The 20276-nt window shown below is 33.7% G+C and overlaps 1 protein-coding gene and 1 pseudogene across 2 annotated transcripts; one reads left to right on the top strand and one right to left on the bottom strand.

Annotated features, from left to right (window-relative positions):
- The first annotated feature begins 1117 nt into the window (after positions 1 to 1117).
- Positions 1118 to 4218, top strand: LOC121260117 (annotated as a pseudogene).
- Positions 4219 to 6560: 2342 nt separating this feature from the next.
- Positions 6561 to 11529, bottom strand: LOC121259810 (probable protein phosphatase 2C 46). 2 transcript variants are annotated; one of them, XM_041161575.1, is made up of 5 exons: positions 11161 to 11529; positions 10267 to 10648; positions 9705 to 10072; positions 7465 to 7701; positions 6561 to 7205 (listed from the first exon to the last, which is right to left on the bottom strand). In XM_041161575.1, the coding sequence occupies exons 2-5, from the start codon at positions 10583 to 10585 to the stop codon at positions 6936 to 6938; spliced, it is 1194 nt and encodes a 397-aa protein (XP_041017509.1). In that variant the 5' UTR covers positions 10586 to 10648; positions 11161 to 11529; the 3' UTR covers positions 6561 to 6935. The 2 variants fall into 2 exon arrangements, with proteins under 2 accessions (XP_041017509.1, XP_041017508.1); XM_041161574.1 differs by having other exon boundaries at positions 10267 to 10697; positions 11161 to 11512.
- Between the last annotated feature and the right edge of the window lie 8747 nt (positions 11530 to 20276).

Below are 20276 nucleotides of genomic sequence, written 5' to 3'. Positions count from 1 at the left end.
CAATTATAGAGGTAAATAAGGATTAGATCAGATTTGAAGCCAATAAAGTTACGTACACCAGGCCTTCTCTCAATCTCTGATGATCTGTTTATACTCTTAATTAACATATTTGAGATCAGCATATTTTAATGGGAATCTTGTGCATCCGGATAATTTCACGAAAGCACGACGAAAACATTCAAATCTTTAAAGATAAAGACCTTGTCGAATGTTAATTAAATTAAATATTCTCTAATTTAAGTCAAACAATGGCTACAAGACATCAAAAGATCCAATCAGTAGTACTGTATGTAGCTTCTTAATTTATAGAACGAACCTCAGAATAATATATATTTCTACAGTTCTTTTATATATAGTCGGTAGATACAATCGGCGTGCAGTCATCCATGCCACGTCAGATTTAAAATAAATTCTTCCTCTCTCATCAGCTCTCTCTCTTATCAGCTCGGTCTTTCTCTCTCATCAGCTTCAACAGCTTGGTCTCTCTCTCCTCAGCTCTCTCTGATCTCTCTCATCAGCTTGATCTCTCTCTCATCAAGTGTCTCTACATCAATCACGTTTACACGCCGTTTACACCAGGCGCTTGCGACAAGCGTTTTTCATATTTATATATGTGTTGCCTCTCTAGTATTAGATATATTGTTCACCAGCTGTTCCTTAATTAGTTAATTTAGCACTAATCTTGCACTAATCTTGGTGTTTAGTACACTTGTTTTGTACACCAAGACCTACTCTAGTACATGTCACTTGTCAACCTCTAGATGCATGGAGACTCAATGCCTCCTGGGACAAGATATATGTATACGTGCATGGATTTACGTAGACTTGTATATATTATATCTGCCGTCCCAAAAGAAGACTAATTCCCAAGTACTGACATGGAAAAGCAACTTTGAAAATCTGGAGTTTTTATTTTGTTTTAAAAATCAATGGACAGCCGGCTGCAACTGTTACATTTTTACTTTATTTTTTGTGTCTTGTTTGTTTATACCACCACCACTTCGATCTGTATCCTTCTGTTTTCTTGTACATAATCATGTTGGAGGGAGGAGTGAACCCAATTAAGTCATGTAGATCGAAGTTTTATTGATTTCTAGAAGAGGAGTACTGAATATCAATGGCAAATTATAGACGTCTTTTTGCAGCGGATTCACCATCATCAGCATTGCCGGAGCCGCCGCGGCCTTCGCCTTCTCCGACAAATAATGAACCTGTGCTGAGGAATATATTGCAAGGGCTTATAATCGGGATTTCTGCTGTCTTTGTGGTTGCCTTGCTTTACTACTTCTGCAGAAAGATACTGTTTCCAATTCTCAATCAACGTTTCCGGCAGAAAGGTTAGTAACATCAGTTTGTGTTTTGGATGCAACTTTCTTCATGCACTTCTTACAATAATATGGCTTGTGAGTACATGATTAGTGCTGTTATCATGGTTGAATGGTACTAAACTGAACCAAGAGAGTCATTTCCTTCGAAATTACCAGCTTTGATCGAAGCTACCCACTTCCTTGATATTCAAACATACAGTAGTTTTGTAGCATAAATGGATGGTTAATTAATTATGGGGGAAAATGAAAATTAGGAAGCTTGAAAAATGAGAATATGATGCTGAGGCAGTTCCGGATGGAGGAGCTAGAGAAGGCTACAAACAATTTCAGCCAAGATTGCTTGTTGGGGTCTGGTGCATATGGGAATGTCTACAAGGGGACATTTGAAATAGAAGGAACACTAGCAATTAAGAGACCCCATGCTGATTCATACCACAGTCGTGAAGAATTCAGAAATGGTAAAAATTTTAATTGAGGTTTTAATTAATAACATGTTTCCATGTTCAAATCATATATGCACAAGTTTCAATCTTCTACGTACAATCCAGAAACAAGGTACATGATTGTGTGTAGTGTTTCATTGAAACAGAGGTTAGGCTACTTTCAAAAGTCAAACACAGGAACCTCGTAGGTCTGGTGGGATTTTGTGAAGAACCAGGTATGTTAAAACGTCAGTACTCAAGAAAGAATTGTATCAAAATTCGAAGTGCATCATGTCAACTTGGGCTGTCCATGATCAAATTATATTCAAAATCATGAATCTTCCTCATGTTCTGCCTTGAAAACAGGAGCAAGAGGGGAAAAGATATTAGTCTATGAGTACGCACCAAATGGTTCTCTTCTTGAGTACATTACGGGTGAGTTTAAACCTGTTTGACAGTCCTAAATTATATGCTCTTTGTTTTTTATTTCATGTGTAATTACCATGCATGCAGGAAGAAGAGAGAGCTTAACTTGGAGGCAGAGAGTCAACATAGCCATAGGAGCAGCAAAGGGTATTTTCTTACCGATCGAACAGAGATAAACACATAAAATAAGTCATACAGTATTTACTTACTAATCGTTTAATGTTGTTTCACGGACGGAAATAAATACTATAAATTAAGATCCACTTTATGTTTTTACTTATGAAAAAGTCGGGATCTTTGCCCCTTCCCCTCACAAAATGATCCACATTAAACTATTTGATAAAGTTTGGTTGAAAAATATGCAGGGATTGCTCATCTGCACGAAGGGATAAAGCCAAGCATAATACACAGGGACATAAAACCAAGTAACATCTTAATAGGAGAAGGGTTTGAAGCCAAGGTTTCGGATTTCGGTCTGGTGAAATCGGGGCCTAGTGGGGACCAATCACATGTGAGCAGCCAGATAAAAGGGACACCTGGATACCTTGATCCTGCTTACTGTTCCAGTTTCCATTTGACACCATTCAGCGATGTGTACAGCTTTGGTATTATTTTACTGCAACTTGTTGCTGCTCGGCCTGCTGTTTATACCGGTCGAAATCAGTCCAATTATCATATCATTGAATGGGTGAGCAATCATTTTTTTGTTTTTTCTTACGCCATTAATTATATGTGGTAAAAAGAAACATTTAATGAACAAGACAACTTAGTAAAACCGTGTGTTTTACTAAGTTGTCTTGTTCATTAAATGTTAATTGCCGTTTGAGGCATTTAACCCTTGTTTCAAGTTCGAGGTTTAGCTGATCTATATGAGTAGGTTTACATGCAAAAAATTTGTAAATAATGTAAAGCTAGTTCGATATGTCTATTTATCTAGATTCTTAAATTTATATAAAAATTTAAAAAAATCTTGAGGTTTCATTTGATACAGAAACGGTTCATCTCATCTCATTATTATAATTTTTTTTAAATTTTCACACGAAATATAATAAACAATTTAATTTTTTCAAATCTCAAAATAATAATAATATTAAAAGTTAATATTTTAATAATATTTTATTTAATTTTTATCTAAAATCATCTCATCTCATCTCATTATCCAAACGGGACTTAATTCATTTACATGGATGATAAAATAAAGAAAAAAACTCGAATACAGATCAAATGCTACAATGCCACCAAAATCACTTACTTTGCATCCTATATTATCAAAATTGTGTCACGACACCTATTTTTTAGTTTGAGAGTGCAATGTTTCAGTTTTGATATTTTGGGATGCAAAATGCAAAACCTTTAGATAAGTTAGAAGGATTATGCAAAGTGTAGTTATTAACTTATTCCTAAAGTTTTTGAACTCATGGGAAGGGTACTGTAATTGGTCATTCGACAACTCATCATGTAATTATATTTAACATTAATATAACCTATGGGGAAAAAATGCATGCAGGCAAGGCCTAGCTTAGAGCAAGGCAGCATTGGAGACATACTAGACGTTAATCTGCTAGCAGAGCCATGCAACATGGAGATGATGCTAAAGATGGGAAGGATAGGCCTAAGATGTGTTGTCAAAGAACCAAAACATCGTCCGACAATGAGACAAGTGTGGAAAGAGATGGAAGAGGCCCTGGAACCACTTTCAAAGGATGCTCGAAGATCAAGTAGTGCTACTACTGCTGGCCATCACTCCAATGGCAGCGTTTCTTCTCGATCAATAGAGCGAGCTGGGCCAGTTGGATCGATGAACTTGGATTATTCTCAGAGCTTTGTGAGCATTAATGGCGTTGGATTTCAGAAGTTTCATGTGGAGATGGATAGCCTCTCCTTTCAAAGCGTTAGCTTAAGGTGTTTGGAGGATACTAGTCTTAGTCTGGACTTGACAAGAACAACTTGAAGGGGATTCTTGAGAATGCAGAAGAAGATCATCATCTACGTTGAGTGGCAAGAGTGACAAAAATGCAGGAAAAATATTTGGGTTTGGAAGATTTGAATGCAGGATATATATATATATATATATATATATATATATATATATATATAAAATAACTGATTACATATATTGGTATGAATTGCTCTTTAAATTCGAGAAAAAAAAAAAAAGAGCTGATATATATATATATATATATATATATATATATATATATATATAGAACAACATTTTGTGAGTGGGAGAACCATGTTAGACAATAGTTTAACATGAAAAACTTGATACCATTTGGAATCTGAGTGAACCATGTATTTTAATATTTATTAATATTCACTATTATTTAATATTTTATTATTACTTTTTCACTAATATTCACAAAATATTTGAGATTATCTCAATACCCAAATGCAATCTAAATCTCTCTCCTTAATTCCCACTATTTTTTTTTTTTTTTTTTTGAGTAATGCTAGGGATCCCACTCCATGATCCCACTCCAAATTTTTTTTTTAGTTTTTTTTTTACGTAGTGATTAAGAAAATATTGTTTAATAATATTGTAAATTTTTTAAAAAATATTTAAAGGTTTTAAAAAATGATGTAAAAAAATTCAAAATATAAAAATATAAAAAAAATTCAAAATATTATTAAACAACATTTTTAATCAATAAGTTAAAAAAACTAAAAAAAAAAAAAAATATTGCAGTTGGATCCCTTTTTTTTTTTTTGGTTCAAATTCATGAGTACCTCCGTTTTCACTAATTCGGGAAAAGTTCTTGATTGTTTTATCTCGCAACATTTATACTTGAGATTTCAGAATTGAAAAAATTTAATTGTAAGTGATTATGCGTACTAATACGCGCACCCATTCAATATGATTGGTCAGAAAGTAGATTTTATTGAAAACAGTACTAATTTGAATTTAGAATATGAATGCAACAATATTAGTACACAGATTGATACACAAACTTACTTATACATAACAAAATTCTTCAAAATTTTGCAATTCGATAACTTCCGTTAAAAAAACCGTTTGTCAGTTAATAAAAATTTTTACCACGTGGCAAAACATGACACGTGTCAGTGAATCAAAAGCTGACACGAGCCATTTCTATTAATTTTTTTAATCTCAGTTAATTTTTTTTTTAAAAAATCAGTTTAGCTTAAAAAATTATTATTTAACTTAAAAAAAAATTTAAACCTGTTTAAGTTTGAAAAAACAAGTTCTTAAGATAAATAGATTTTTCAGGATTTTCTTATTTACACATTATTTTAGTAAAGTTAGTTAAACAGATTATTTTAGAACTTTTTATTTATACTTTTTCTTAACTTCAACCTATTTTTTAAAATAATTTTAAATTAAAATGACTTTTTAAAGAGATTTTTATATATTATTTAATTAAACCAGTTGTTGTTAAAAAAAATAGCTAAACATAATTTTTTTAAATTTGTTTAGTTAAAGTGATTTTTTTTCTCGGTTTTTTAAGTTGAACAGATTTGTTTTTTTAAACTACTTTTAGTTAAAGCGATTTTTCTAACTTAAACATTTTTTAAAAATACTTTTTAAAGTTATATACGTTTTTTTAAATATTTTCTTAATTAAACTAATCTTAATTTTTTAAGTTGAAATTGAAAAAAAAAAAAAATTGTAGAGTAGAATTTTTCATTACAGAAATTAACCAGATTGAAGGTATGACAAAAGTATCTCAGAATAACTTTACTTATCCGTTCTGTAATTATAAGGGCTGGTTTAGATAGTGAGATAAGATGGAATGATTTTAAATAAGTTAAATAAAATATTATTATAATATTATTTTTTAATATTATTATTGTTTTGAGTTGAAAAAGTTTAATTGTTTATTATGTTTTATATGGAAATTTGAAAAAATTGTAATGATGATATGAGTTAAGATGACATGGGTTGAGAGTGTCTATATCCAAACAGGGCTTTAGTGTCTCATCTAATTTCATTATTACAATTTTTTCAAATTCCAAAACAATAACAATATTAAAAAATAATATTCCAACAATATTTTTTTTCAACTTTAATTTTTCATCTAAAACCATCTCTTCGCATCTTTGAATCCAAACCAGACCTTAGTGTTTCCTCCACATTGATTTCCTTTTCTTATGATTTAACTGATAAATACTCCTACTAGCTAGTATCTTCTTCTTCTTCTTCTTCTTCTTGAGAAATGGTGGAAAACTGATCTCAGCATTTCCAGTGGTTGTTAGGCTATCAACTCGCCCTGCCCTTAAATTTGAGATTTACGTGCAGGATTACAGTGTTCTTGTTTTGAACTAAACAAATACTACTCATATATAAAGAATCCTTCTTCAAGAAGCGAACTTTCCCCAACCATTTCAGTGCCCACAGGCAGAATCTGAGACCGCAACGTGAGAATTGAAACAACAGAAACTGAAACTTTGATTTCAAGGGAAGATGTTTCAGATATTTTACAAAATACAAACTCTAAATGTGGGGGGCAAAGAGTGTGAAGAGAAAAATGAATTCATAAGGAGATCATCCTAGAGAAAGAATCATCAATGTCAACTTTGAAGCTCGATTTACCTGATTCTTTCCTTGCCCATGTCCTCGGAAACTAAATAAAATACATGTCCCAAGTAAAATGTTACATTGTACAGAGAGAAAAAAAGAAAAAAAAAAAAACAAAGGGCAGGAGCTTCTCTTATCTCTCTTTGATATATAAACTGATGGGCACCCAGATGCAAAAGAAGTATCCAGCACTAAGTACAATAATTCAAAGATGTGGATTCATTAGGTAGTGTTAGCTTCCGTGGGTGTGGCACAGGGGACTAGTGTTTTTGCAGGTAGAATAACACCACCTCCTCTCACAGACAAAGTGGGGCCTTTTGCCGAACTCGCTCGGCTCACAAGATTTGAATCAAGGAAAACAACTATGACTGTGATGTCATCGTGGAAATGTCGGCGGACGCCTCGGTCAATTTTCTTCAGATCTGAGTACCGCATTTCTCTTTTCTTAGCTGCTTCCTGCAAGGCAGCTTTCACAAGCCTCCGGGCACATCCCTGCACGAGGAGCAGGTAATGTCAAATTCCATTATTTCTTGAAGTTTCTAATATGATGTCAATCAATGATGAGATCGTGAGGCAAAAGAACTCTACTTATTGAATAGACTCAAAAAGTGAAAGCTCCACAAAGTTTCACAAGTTAAGAGCAATTCCAAATTGTCTAATGATAAGGTGCAGTTTACAAGGTCAAGCCAGAAATTCATAGATATGAAACACACAAGACTAGAAACTGCCATTGCTGATATAAATATCTTACACTGTGTGGGTGGTTCTGAACAATATCAACTGCATCCTGGTTGCTAAGGTGCTCCCACAGCCCATCAGAAGCAAAGATAAGAAACTGATCATGAAATTGAAGTTCATGCACAGAAATTGACGGTTCAGAGTTTAAAATTGGCCTCTTAAAAGGTTCACGAACGCGAAACTTAGCATACAAAGGCTCCCTGTTAAATTCAGCCTTTTTCAGGTAGACATCACCAATAGATCTAGATACCTGCAACACAAACATATCCACAGATAAGTACTTTTTTTAAAAGAAAAATGCTCAGCATGCCACTAAAGGTTTTCCATGACACACACAACAGAAACCCACTCCTACAACATTTCCAGTGTCGTGTGGATCTTTTAGGGGATCATCAGTAAAAAAAAATGACGTGCAATTCCACCACCCCCCCCCCCCCCCCCCCCCCCAAAAAAAAAAAAAGAACTTGAACCTAAGATCCAACATACCACTATCCCCGGTATTACTTCTTCAGAGCCAGTATTACTTCTTCAGAGCTATAAACATCACAATCGCCAATATTACTTATTTCTAATTTATCACTCTAAAATGTCAAAATCAGCTCAGGCTATAAATGCCATCTTAATAAGAACATTTTCCGAGTGATCCTATTATAAATAGCATTGCCCTTTAATTTTTCCACATTGGATAAATCGCTCATCCTTGTATATCTTAATTTTTAACTTAAGCCTCGCTAAGCATGACTTCTAGTCATGTTCGGAGCAATGATCACTGGCAATAATATGTTTTGTGCTAAACTATAGGTTGGAAATACATTTACCATGTGGATCTGCCGATTCTGGGTTTATACCATCTCTTTATATATTCATCAGTGACACATAATGGACTCATTATTAAGCTCTTTCCCAAGTCACCATCTTTCTTCCTCTCTCTAACTTATCCAATCATTCCCTGGGAAGATCTTTTCTCACCATCCCCATGGTGTATGAGACAAATGAATGCATTTCGCTTGGGGTCGTATTCTATGGTTATGAAAATAGCTTACAAGGTATAAAGCCAACATTATACAACTAGTACATGTCATGGTCTGTGCACTTTTTCCCCTCCATGGGATCCAATTTGCAAACACTCAAGCATGAAGATCATGCATGAAGATGCACAACTTCTATGCATGTAGAATACTAAGGGCCCGTTTGGATACTTAGAATATATCAATATATCTATGATTAGCAGTCAAATGGTTTGAGTTAAGATGTTTTATTAGGTTTTGGGAAAGGAGAGAGAAAAAGTTGAATAAAAATATTATAAAGTTAAAAAATTGTTTGAATATAATTTTTTAATATTGTCTTTGTTTTGAAATTTTGAAAAAGTAGTATTATTTTTTGTGTTTCGTTTAGGAGTTGGGAAAGTTATAATGATTAGATGAAAAAGTTGAAGATTTGAAAACAGTTGTGTTGCCAAATGGGCCCTAAAGAACCAGAACTACGAATGACACCCCCACAATGAAAGAAAAAGCATTTCATCCATTCAGAAACTGGAATAAGCAATAAAGTACATTAAAACTGCTATGTAATTTCTCATGGGCAATAGCAGTATTTGAACCGAGAACCAAGGACCCAGCCCCACACACCCCACCCCATAAACAGGCATAGTTACCACAATCAATAAACAAAATAACATTCTGGTGCCCCAAGCAAGTAGTAGGATGAAACAGAAAAGAAAAGAAAGGGGGGGGGGGGGATGGAATCAGCTGCAACAACCCAAAATTTGAGGTCTCCCTTGCAATTATTGCCCAACAACATCCTCCAGAAATTATTAGCATCCAGATTAATTTACACAGGCTACAGTGACGGCCCTACTCTGGATCAGATTTCAAGACGAGGAATAGTGGGCACTCAACAACATGGCAGAGCCTGAATCACGTGGCTTATGCAGGAGACCAAAGCCAGTATCATCCTTAACAACCAAGCTAAAAGCTGCTAGCAGAAATGGAAGTAATATTGCCAAACATCAAAGGAGCCTATGATTACACTAGGTCACATCTACACAGCAGGGCACTTGTAACTAGTTTTGGTCTATTAAAATTAGGTCACATTTTTTAAAGGTATTGAAACCATTGACACTGTAACATCTGCATTGTACAAATCAAAATGATACCATAAATCATAAACATCAAAATATAAAGAATAAAAAGTGAGTGATTAAATGGGTGAGGTTAAAATGAAATATCAGTGTCGTCCACACAAAGAACTCACCTGTATCAAGCCCTTAACACGCCAGACATTATGCTTTAAAACCACAATTTTTGAGTCATCCGGGTGCGCAGAGTACATCTCCTTTCTCACAGATTCAATTGCCACATTATGCTCTGATGACAGCTGGATGGCAAGGACCTCCCCAGTTGACTTGACAAGCCTCCCCAGCACAGCACGTGAATCACCAACGTTGGCAATGTAGAGGGTGCCACCGCATATTACACCAACCAGGCAGCAAGACCCAACAGCTGCAATTTGGGGTTTCATAGGCCACTGTTTGGTAACAAGAGACAGAAATCCCTCTTCTGTTGCTTGATAAGCTTTTCGTATCACATCAACCGACATGGATTGTTGCTCTGAGGTGAACCCTGCTAAGGCATGACTCAATTTCCATGTCAGACCGAACAATTGAAGTATAAGCATACAACATCCAAGAAATACTGAAGGAAACTGCATAAAATCTCATTATTCTCAATTATAATGACATATGAAATGAATGGATGTCACTTTTGGGATTAACAAACATTCTCATGCTAAAAGTTTATCGGAGCTAGTTTCTTACTCTTTAGATGCTGGAATAGATGATCATTAATGAAACGTGATGTCTCAGGCCCGCCATGGCCATCATATATTCCAATAAAAGTGCCATATGGGCCAGACTCAAGCAAGCTCAAGGGACCAGACTCAATCTGGCTCTGATCCTCAAGCAAATTGTTGGCCTGGATAACAGCCATCGAGAATTCACCACTCATGTGCTGACCGGTATCTTTGTACCAAAGTAAGCCATCTTGCCGGCCTGTTGCATCCGAGTCTGTGTGGGCATAACGGTCCGAGGACGGCCGCCAGCAGGCCCTCAGAAAGTTCATCAACCTTGATAACATCCCTCATTTCACCGGGGCCAGCTTCCAATTCCTCAACATCCAGAATGGATGCAATAACGCCCTCTGCAACCAAGACCCCAACAACCTCCTTGAGTGCAGACCGAGATAAGCACTATATGAATGAAATAGAAAAAAACATAATTAACATGCTTAACACCCTTCAATATAGTCTACATCCACTCACGTAACTGGCAAAATAATTTAAATTCCAGTCTATATATCTTGCCTAAAACCTGATTGAAATGAGCATAATATGACCTGAACTTTAAAACCCCACCTGCATTTCTGCTTAGAAATTAAAAAGAACAGTGACCCCAAAACTACTACTACCTATAAATGAATAACACACCAGAAAGAAAACAACTTAGAGTTGCGGCGAAGAGTAATGGTCAATCTCTACCTCCCCCCATTCCACGCTCCAACCATACAATTATTTGTCCACACACTCAAATTCAGTAACTTTCAACTATCCAATACCAAACTAAAAACAATAATCAAACAAATAAATCAATCCCGTAAATTTCCAAAGTAATAAGAAAAGAAACGTATACATGAGAAACGAGAAAAAAACTCACAGAATATAATTAGGAAACTCAATCAGTTCCGGTCAGCCACCAAATAACACCAAACGAAAACGAAGGGGATCTAAAAGAAACTAAGCAATACATATAGGTATAAAACCGTTAGATCCATAGATCCATCAAATCAAACCATGGGTAATAGGGTTTTTGTATATGGGTCACACTCTCTTTTTCTCTTTTTGGATTCGATTGTGGGTAATAAAGAAGATGGAAGACGAAGAAGGAAGAGATAATTGAATAAGGAGCTCTCAATCAGTGTGATTGAACGAACCAAAGCTCTTTCCTTTTTTTCACGCTCTGGTCCTTCTCAGCAGACAAAAGCCCTTACAAAAGAAAACGAACAAAGCGTTGGCCTGAAAGCCAGCAATGCATATGGGGCAGCCATGGGCTCCACATATGAACCGAACAAAAAGAGAGTAGATAGAAAGGGGCAGAAAATAATTTTTATATAATTATTTTTAATTACAAATACATTTAATTTGCATGAAACCCCACCCCTTTTCCGGGATGTTGTAGTTTTTGGTCAAACTTTTTCGTCATCCACAAAATCTATGGCCTCAATCCAATGAAACTACAACATTTGGATGGATTATAATGACATATTTAGATTTTATACGGAGATAAAATAAACTCCTTTCAGTTTTATTCTAATTTCCTTTTGTTTTTCTCAGAAATATCTCTTCTTCCTTTGTTTTACTTTGTAACGGTAAATGAAAAGAGATAGATATATACGCTAGCTTTGTTTCTTTTCCGGTTGTCGTTTTTGTCTTTTTTTTTTTCTCTCTCTCTCTAAATTCCAGTTCGTTACCATCGGAATAACAGGACTCTTCCATTCCACGTTAGGATTTTATAATTTTTAAAGCTTTTATAGTGTTTTTGTATATTTTAAATTTGGATAGTATTAATGTTATTTTAAAATTTAAAAGATATTTATATAATTTTATTCTTTGTAATTTTAAATATATTCCCCTCATTCTTTCTTTCTTTTTTAAATCTTATTATATTTAATAATTTCTAAACTCTTTTATTTATTTATTTATTTATTTTGTGTGTCTCGTTTCAAGTTTGTATTTTTTAATATTATCTTTTAATACCAATATCTCTAAATTTGCTTACGTGTTTTCAACATATATTTAATTTATAAATCTTCAATTCCAATTCTTACACACACATATATATATATTATAGATATTTAATTTATATATATATATATATATATATATATATATATGCGCTCACACATACATTTATATACATGATACACGCATAAATTGTGTTTATTTTACTAATTATAACTTTATATATACACACACATAAAGACACGATAACGCATAAATATTCTTTTCAATACTTAAATTAGAATGATTAAGAGAATGAAATTTAAAATATGAGTTCTGCTACAATCATCGAAAAAGTAGTTTAAAGAATTGTCTCAAATGGTGTATTTTACTTTTTTATTTTTATTTTATTTTCATGTATTTTTTTAATCATCATAAATATTTTTTAAAAAAATAAAAAATTTATAACATCATTAAAAAATATTTCTTTAATCAATAAAAAAAAAAAGCGCATTCAGGACACAAATTTGGAACCAAAACATTTATGTTAAAACATTGCTTCCATCCACTCCATTTAGACATGAATTATTATTTTTCATGTAGAGTCGGGCTACTCTACTGCTTAAAGTAGTCTATTCAAAGTGATCCATAATGTTTTTTTAATTTTTTATTTTATTTTTCTATTCACATTTTATTAATATATTTAGATATTTTTAAAAAATAAAAAAAATACATCAATACATTTAAAATTAGTTTTTTAATCATTAAAAAAAAAAAATTAAACAGTCACTTTGAACGGTAAAGTAGAGGTAAAGTAGTGTTTTCCTATTGTTTTTGAGTGACTGGCAACCTCCACCACACGATGCCCCAGCCACGAATCTACCAATACAAGGCAGAACAACCGCAAAATGATTGGCTCGTGTGCCTCACGTACAGTTCCATTCACTCATGGCCACCCGCCTAGTAACATCTCTACGCTGTTGAAACTTGAAAGTTATGGCATCGTACTAGTGGCTCTAGCGTCCCTAGATCTATTAGATGTTACAATTTCTAGATACTGGCGACTCAAGCCAGTCGATATCATCTAACCATATTACCATTTTCCCAACTGAACAAAGATGTTGAAGAGGAGAACGCATCATGCGTTACGCATGTATCTCCTTTAAATAATTCAAATTAATAAACTGCAGCACGCCATAAACAACTATTGTTTCAAATGATGGCATCGCAGCCCGCCTGTGCGGTTTGTAAAAATCCATCATTTAAGACGAATCCTCCATTGTGGGGAATTCAGGAGGATCAATTCATCCTATAGATCTGAATTTTTTCTCTTTCTTTGTATTGTATTAGTTGAAATGAAGTATTCAAGTACGCGCAATTGCAAGGAAAGCTCTACCGCCTTCACGCGCGACAAGAGAACTCTCCACATGTGTCCCACACGCATTACCATAGTCCTTGTGTTTGTTTTTTTTTTATTTTCTTAAGGTTGAAAATGTGGATCTATAGCTTTTCAAGCTGTATTTTACTATTTTCTCATGTATCATTTAGGTTTTATATTATTTCATTTGTTTTAGGTTAATAATAAATAATAAATAGTCTCTTAGACATTTTGTCTATAGGGTAAAAGTTTTCTCCTCCTCTAGAGGGTGGGGTTTGAAATATTTGCTTTAGGCAGAGTGTGTTCTCTCAGACGATTTGTCTATAGAGAGTTTTAGAAGTTAACCAAACCAGTCATAAAGGAATTTATGTACTGGTGGAGCCCCAACTGTGAGTAGTTGATTTGTAATCTAGATTTTTCCTTGTATCAGTCAAAACTGTAACTTCACTTTCATGAATGAATAAAGACTATTTCCCATAAAAATAATTAAAAAAAAAAAAGAAGTTGAAATGAGGTATTTGTCTGAAAATCTTATCCCTTCCTTATGTAAACTACTTGCATAAAAATAAAAATAAAATAAAAAAGGAGGAGGAAAGGGGGCGGATTTAGGGGATAGGAGTGGGCATCGCAACTCCAAAAATTTTGAAACTCTCATTCTTTTTTGTAATGTTTGAAAATTCAAAATAATCCCCCATCCCCCCACTCCCAAATGTTTTGAAAATTGCATTTTTCCTTGGTTCTTTGCAATAAACTTACATAAGTTATTTTTGTGCCACCAAAAAAGTTAAAACAACACCGTAGATAAGTACTTTTAAAAATTTTTAGGAAATAATAAATGATATTGTTAATTTGTACAGTTTACACTCTTTGGCTCCACCTATAAATTATTCAGTAATTAGTCTTCCACAACGAGATATACCTATACAATAATGATATTTAATTATGACTTTTAGTAAGATCACTTTGGTAAGCAAAACTCCATGATATAGGCATGGTTGCTTTCAAGACAAAAGCTAGCTTCTAGATTTTCTTTGCCTCAACATATATAGGAAGTAACCTTCTTTTAGTGGCGTTGCATGCTACTTTCAATCATAAAAGGAAAATTAAGCAAGGCAATAGAGAAAGAAGTTGTTCTCTCTTCACTGATAACCCACTGCTGGTCATATAGAGTGCTCCGCCCTCTACTGCATATGTAGAAAAAAAGGGAGTAGGAAAGAAAGAACAACTGTTTGACTTTGGCACATGAGGTGGCGACTTTGGCTAGGTAACATAATGGAAATATATTGGACTGCAAACATAATGCCCATTTCTAGTTCTATCCTAGGCTAATCATTTAGGTTTGTATAAAAATTCATATAGGAAAACTCTACTCTTACCGCTGGGGGCTACTGTTGTTTTTTTTTTTTTTTTTTACTTAATGATTAAGTAAGTATTTTTTTAATAATGTTGTGAATTTTTTTTAAATAAAAATTTAAGTATTAAAAAAATACATATAAAGAAAAAGCAAAAAAAAAAAACAAGTAAAACAACTGGCGGGAGTTCCAAACAGTGGCTATAGAGCCACCATTCATATACATACACATATATATACATAATTAAATAAAAACATTATGTAGTGTAATCTCTCTCTATTTTCAACGAGTCCTTATCAAACCTTTTCTTGTCCTCTACTTCTAGTTATCCTGTATACGTATACTTCTTCTTGAGTGCCGTTTATAATTTAATTGTTGACTTGAACATGCTAAAATGTGAAAAAAAAAATAACAAAACCTAGAAAATTAAAATTAAAAACCCAAAAAGGTTTAGATGTTTCTAGGGTACTTTGGTTACCAAATTCATCATTATAATTTTTCAAATTCTAACACAAAATATAATAAACAATTCAATTTTTTCAAATCTTAAAATAATAATAATATTAAAAAATAATATCTTAATAATATTTTATCATTTCAACTCAACTCAGTTCAACATCCAAACACAAGCTTCGTTTAGTTGCTGAGCTCAGCTGAGTTGAGTTGAGTTTAGTCTAATTTTAAGCTGAGTCTAACATCTAAATACCCAACTCTCAAATTACTAAACTTATATCAACTCAAAACCTTTTTACACGTAGGACCCACAATCTTTTTCAACTTAACACATTTTTATATGTGGGACCTACGACCTTTTTCAATCCTCATTAAAAGTACTAAGTTCATCTTAACATCCGAACACACTTTTTAACTCAGTTTAGATAGACCCCACATAACTCCATCTACTACTCAACTCACTGTTATTTATAAATAATTGAGCTCAGTTTAATATCTAAACACAACCTTACTTAAGATAAGATTTAGAAGCGACTTGATTTGACAGATCTGGGCAACCTAGTGGCTGCATGAGACTCATTTTTGCTAATTTTACATATTCTTCATTTTTAGTTTATTAATAAGTGCTATGTATGTAAGGTTCAAGAATTTAAATACATGAGAAAGAGAAATAAAATTACAGCTTTAGGGTGTGCAACTATCGTACACTCCATTTGAAAAAAAATTGATAAATTTAAGATATATATGAAAAAAATTATTTTTTAATGGTGGGTTTTACTTTTTTGCAAATGAAGTGCTCCAGACTTGCACACCTTAAAAAAAGTGTAATTACTTATATGAGAAAAGATATTATTTCTTTTCAATTTAAGCCATTTGCACATACAAGTTGCAAAAAGAAACTTTCTCCTCCTAACTCATCATACAAAGAGATTGTTTAAGAGCTCTGTATCCCTCTTCCTAAGTTCTATGGAGGTGAAAAGGAAAAATGTCATTTGCAATTACAAGTTGCAAAGAAAAGAAAATGATTAAGGTCAAGCACTATATATTTATCCCTGATCTCCCTAAGTTTATGGAGGAGAAGAATAATATTATTACATTTTCAAAGGAAGCCATTTGCAAACCAAAGTTGCAAAGGATATTGGTAAAGGTCAAGTACTATAAATGTTATTTCCTTCTTGTTGGTAACAAATAAATTTTATTTCTCTGATTTTTAATTCAATTAGGAGGGTAGAGTTGAAAAAAGAAATAAGGTGAGATCACCATTCCTATATCTTCAAATAGAAAGGTTCATTGCATTTCAGAAAAAATGATATTTACAGTCGTGAAATGTGTAAATATTGCACATTCTCTTTAGATAAAATTGTCTGGGATCCAACATTTGGTAACTCTAGTATTTTTGTTAGATAAAATTGGTAAAAATAAAAAAAAAAAAAAAAAAAAAAAAAAAAAAAAAAACAGGACTCTATAATGCGTCTTGAAAAATGGAATCGATTCAACAACTTTTTTCAAGGGAAATTATAATCTATATTTTTCAACATATATTTGGAAGGATGGCATGATTTGCATATACAAGTTGCAAAGAAAAGTGGTAAATTCAAGTTCTTTTATGCATACAAGTTGCTTTAGTTGCTTAATGTGGAAGCACAAGCGATCCGAGAGCCAATAAGGATTGTCCACTTATTTTTTTTTTGTTTATTGGTAGTTTGAAAATTAGTTGGAAAATAGAGTTGAAAATAATTAAAAATTATAAATAGAGTTAGAAAAATAGTGATTTTCAAGTGCAAGTTGCAATGCAATGCCGTTTATCACTTTCAAGACTGAACGGCTAGAGATCAACTTTTATTTATATTGATATTGACTAAGACATTAGTGCAAATTGTATTTTTTTTAAATATTTTTTTAAAAAAAAATCAATACATTAATAGTCACTTTCTTAACTATTAAACAAAAAAATAAAAAAACAAATACATGAGTGGTTAAATTGAGGAAGTAAACTCAAACAACATAGTATCATTTTCCTATTGACTAATACCATCCCTTCCCCCAAAAATGAAAAAAGAAAAAAGTCTAATTATTTGAGAAAAGCTGTTAGAAGTGAAACAAGAACTTGAAATGAAATCTCAATATAGAGAAAAACTGATTCTCATTTTCTCAAGTTAAGTTGATACAAGGTTTTGCTACATATATATATACATTATAGAAGAAAACCGAAAGGTTCAAAAGGAAGAGTCATAAAGTTAACTTTTTATTTTCTATCGTTTTACAAGAAATCTACTGCAATCTGTTTCTTTGACATTATTTTTTATCACTTTATTTATTTTTGTGTGTAATCAATGTAGCCTTTAAGGTTGACCTGTTGCCCTATGCTTTTCTTTTGTTGCTTTGCTTTTCTGTGCTAGTGCTTTATACTTTTAAGCTATTGCATTGTGTTTTTCATCAACTTGCTTATTGCATGGTGTTTTCAGCATGTTGTGGTGTACTTGTGCAGTGTCTTCATGCTTCTTTTCCTTGTATTCATCCTCTGTTTTGTGAGACTCTCCCTCAAGATAGGCATAGATATTGAGTATTCCCATCTTGGACAATAAGAACTGAAAAACAGAAACTATTAAGGCCTTAGTGAAGATATCTGCTAGTTGGAATTTTGAGGCAATGTAGATAGATGTGATGATTCCAGCCAAAACATTTTCTCTAACAAAATGGCAATCAAGTTCTATATGTTTAGTTCTCGTATGGAAGATAGGGTTCTTCGTGATATGGATGGTTGCTTGGTTATCACAGAGCAAGAAAGCAGGTTGTGCATGGCCAATGCTAAGTTCCTTTAGCAGACCAAGGAGCCAAACAATTTCACAGCTTGTAGAGACTAATGCTTTATATTATGCTTCTGCTTAGGACTATAAGGCTACGTTTGGGTAGTGAGAATACCTGAGAAGTGTTGAGAATGTTTATGAATAGTAGTGAAAAAGTAATGAAAAAGTAATAATAAAATATTAAAAAGTATGTGAAAAGTAATGAATAGTAGAAAAGTAGGTAAAAAGTAATAATAAAGTAAAGAATAGTAGTGAGAGTACCTCAAGTACTCTCACTTGCCAAACACAGAAACAGTCACTTGTTTCTTTGATTTCCAACTTACCAATGAGTCCCCAATAAATATACAAAAACCTGTGACTTATCTCCTAGTTTCGGGACAAGCAGCCCAATCAGAATCACTGTAGGCCTTCAAGTGTAGAGATGACTTTGATGACAAGAAGATGCCCTGGCCTATAGAACCTTTTAGATACCTGAGGACTCTATAAGTTGAGTGTAAGTGAGCTTGTGATGGTCTGTCCATAAACTGGCTCAACACATTTACAACATATTTAATGTCTAGCCTGGTAATGGTCAGGTAAATGAGCCTTCCAATGAGTCTTCTATAGGTTGTTGGGTCTTGTAGGATCTCATTTGTGGTATGACTCAATTTTTTATTTAACTCAGGTGTGGAGTCAGGTTTGGTGCCAAGTAACCCTGAGTCTTTCAAGATTTCGAGGGTGTACTTCCTTTGACAAACATTTATTCCAGCTGATGATCTTGCAACCTCTAGTCCTAGGAAGTATTTGAGGGGTCCAAGTTTATTGATTTTGAATTTTCCATGGAGGTGAGCTTTGAGCAGATCAATTTCTCTTTGAGAATTGCCTCATATTATGATATCATCCACATAGACTAGGAGTGTTGTGAAGGCTCATTTTTTATTCCCTTTGGTGAATAAAGAGTAGTCAGATTTGGATTGATTAAAACCAATGATAGTGAGTGAATTAGAGAATTTTGAAAACCATTGCCTTGATGTTTATTTTAGTCCATAGATGGACTTATTTAGCTTGCATACCAGTTTCTCCCCCTCAAGCTGCTCCTTGTGAATGTGGTAACCAGGTGATAAATCTATATAAATTTCCTCATCAAGATGATCATGTAAAAAAGCATTATGAACATCCATTTGAGATAAAAACCAGTTTTGAATGGATGCCAAGGCAAGAAAGACTTGAAATGTGGTGAGCTTGGCTATTGGACTGAAGGTCTCTTAGAAGCCAAAACCTTCTCTTTGAATGTATCCCTTTGCTACTAGACTTGTTTTGTGTCTTTCAAAGGAGCCATCAAATTGGAGCTTGACTTTGAAGATATATTTGTAACCAATTGCAGTTTTGTCGGGGGGGAAGAGAAGTAACAGTCCAAATGTTGTTCTCTTCTAAGGCACTGAGTTCAGTTTTCATGGCATCCTGCCAATGCTTGAATTTGACAGTTTCACTATAAGAGGATAGTTCAAAAAGTAATGAAAGGGAAGTAGAAAAAGATTGGTGGGATGGAGAGAGGTGTTTGTAGGTCAAGTGATGGTGGAATGGCTGAAGAGTTGAAGAGGATGTGGAGGAAGTATAGATGAAGGGATGTGAGGCTGCTGTTTGATAGTGGTATTGGTGAAGATAGGCAAGTTGATGTCTTTCTCTGGTGGATCTTCGAAGGGATGGGTTGGTAGGCAGCTCATGTTGTTGGGGTGAAGGAGGTGAATCAAGGGAGGTAGGAGAGAAAGATATAAGGGGCTAAGGTGTTTCAGATTGTGAGATGGATTGTGACATGTGAGTGGGTGGAGGTGAGCATCTGTTGGGATAGGTTGTGACATGGAAGCGAGTGAGAATGTGTCATCTGGTAGTGCAGGAGGGAGTACCAGATTTTAAGGAAATGAGGGAGGAGGAGAAGGAATGGAGGTGGGAAATTGGAATGAGAAGACAAATTCATGAAATATGACATTTTTGGAAATGAATGTGGAATGAGTTTCCATGTCATAAAGCTTATAACTCTTGACATTTGCAGGGTATTCCAGAAAAATGCAGGGTTTAGCACGTG

This window comes from Juglans microcarpa x Juglans regia, chromosome 4D (genome assembly GCF_004785595.1).
Source record: "Juglans microcarpa x Juglans regia isolate MS1-56 chromosome 4D, Jm3101_v1.0, whole genome shotgun sequence".
Classification (NCBI taxonomy): domain Eukaryota; kingdom Viridiplantae; phylum Streptophyta; class Magnoliopsida; order Fagales; family Juglandaceae; genus Juglans; species Juglans microcarpa x Juglans regia.
The sequence above is the reverse complement of the archived record's forward strand: the minus strand, read 5'-3'. Positions and strand labels throughout refer to the sequence as shown.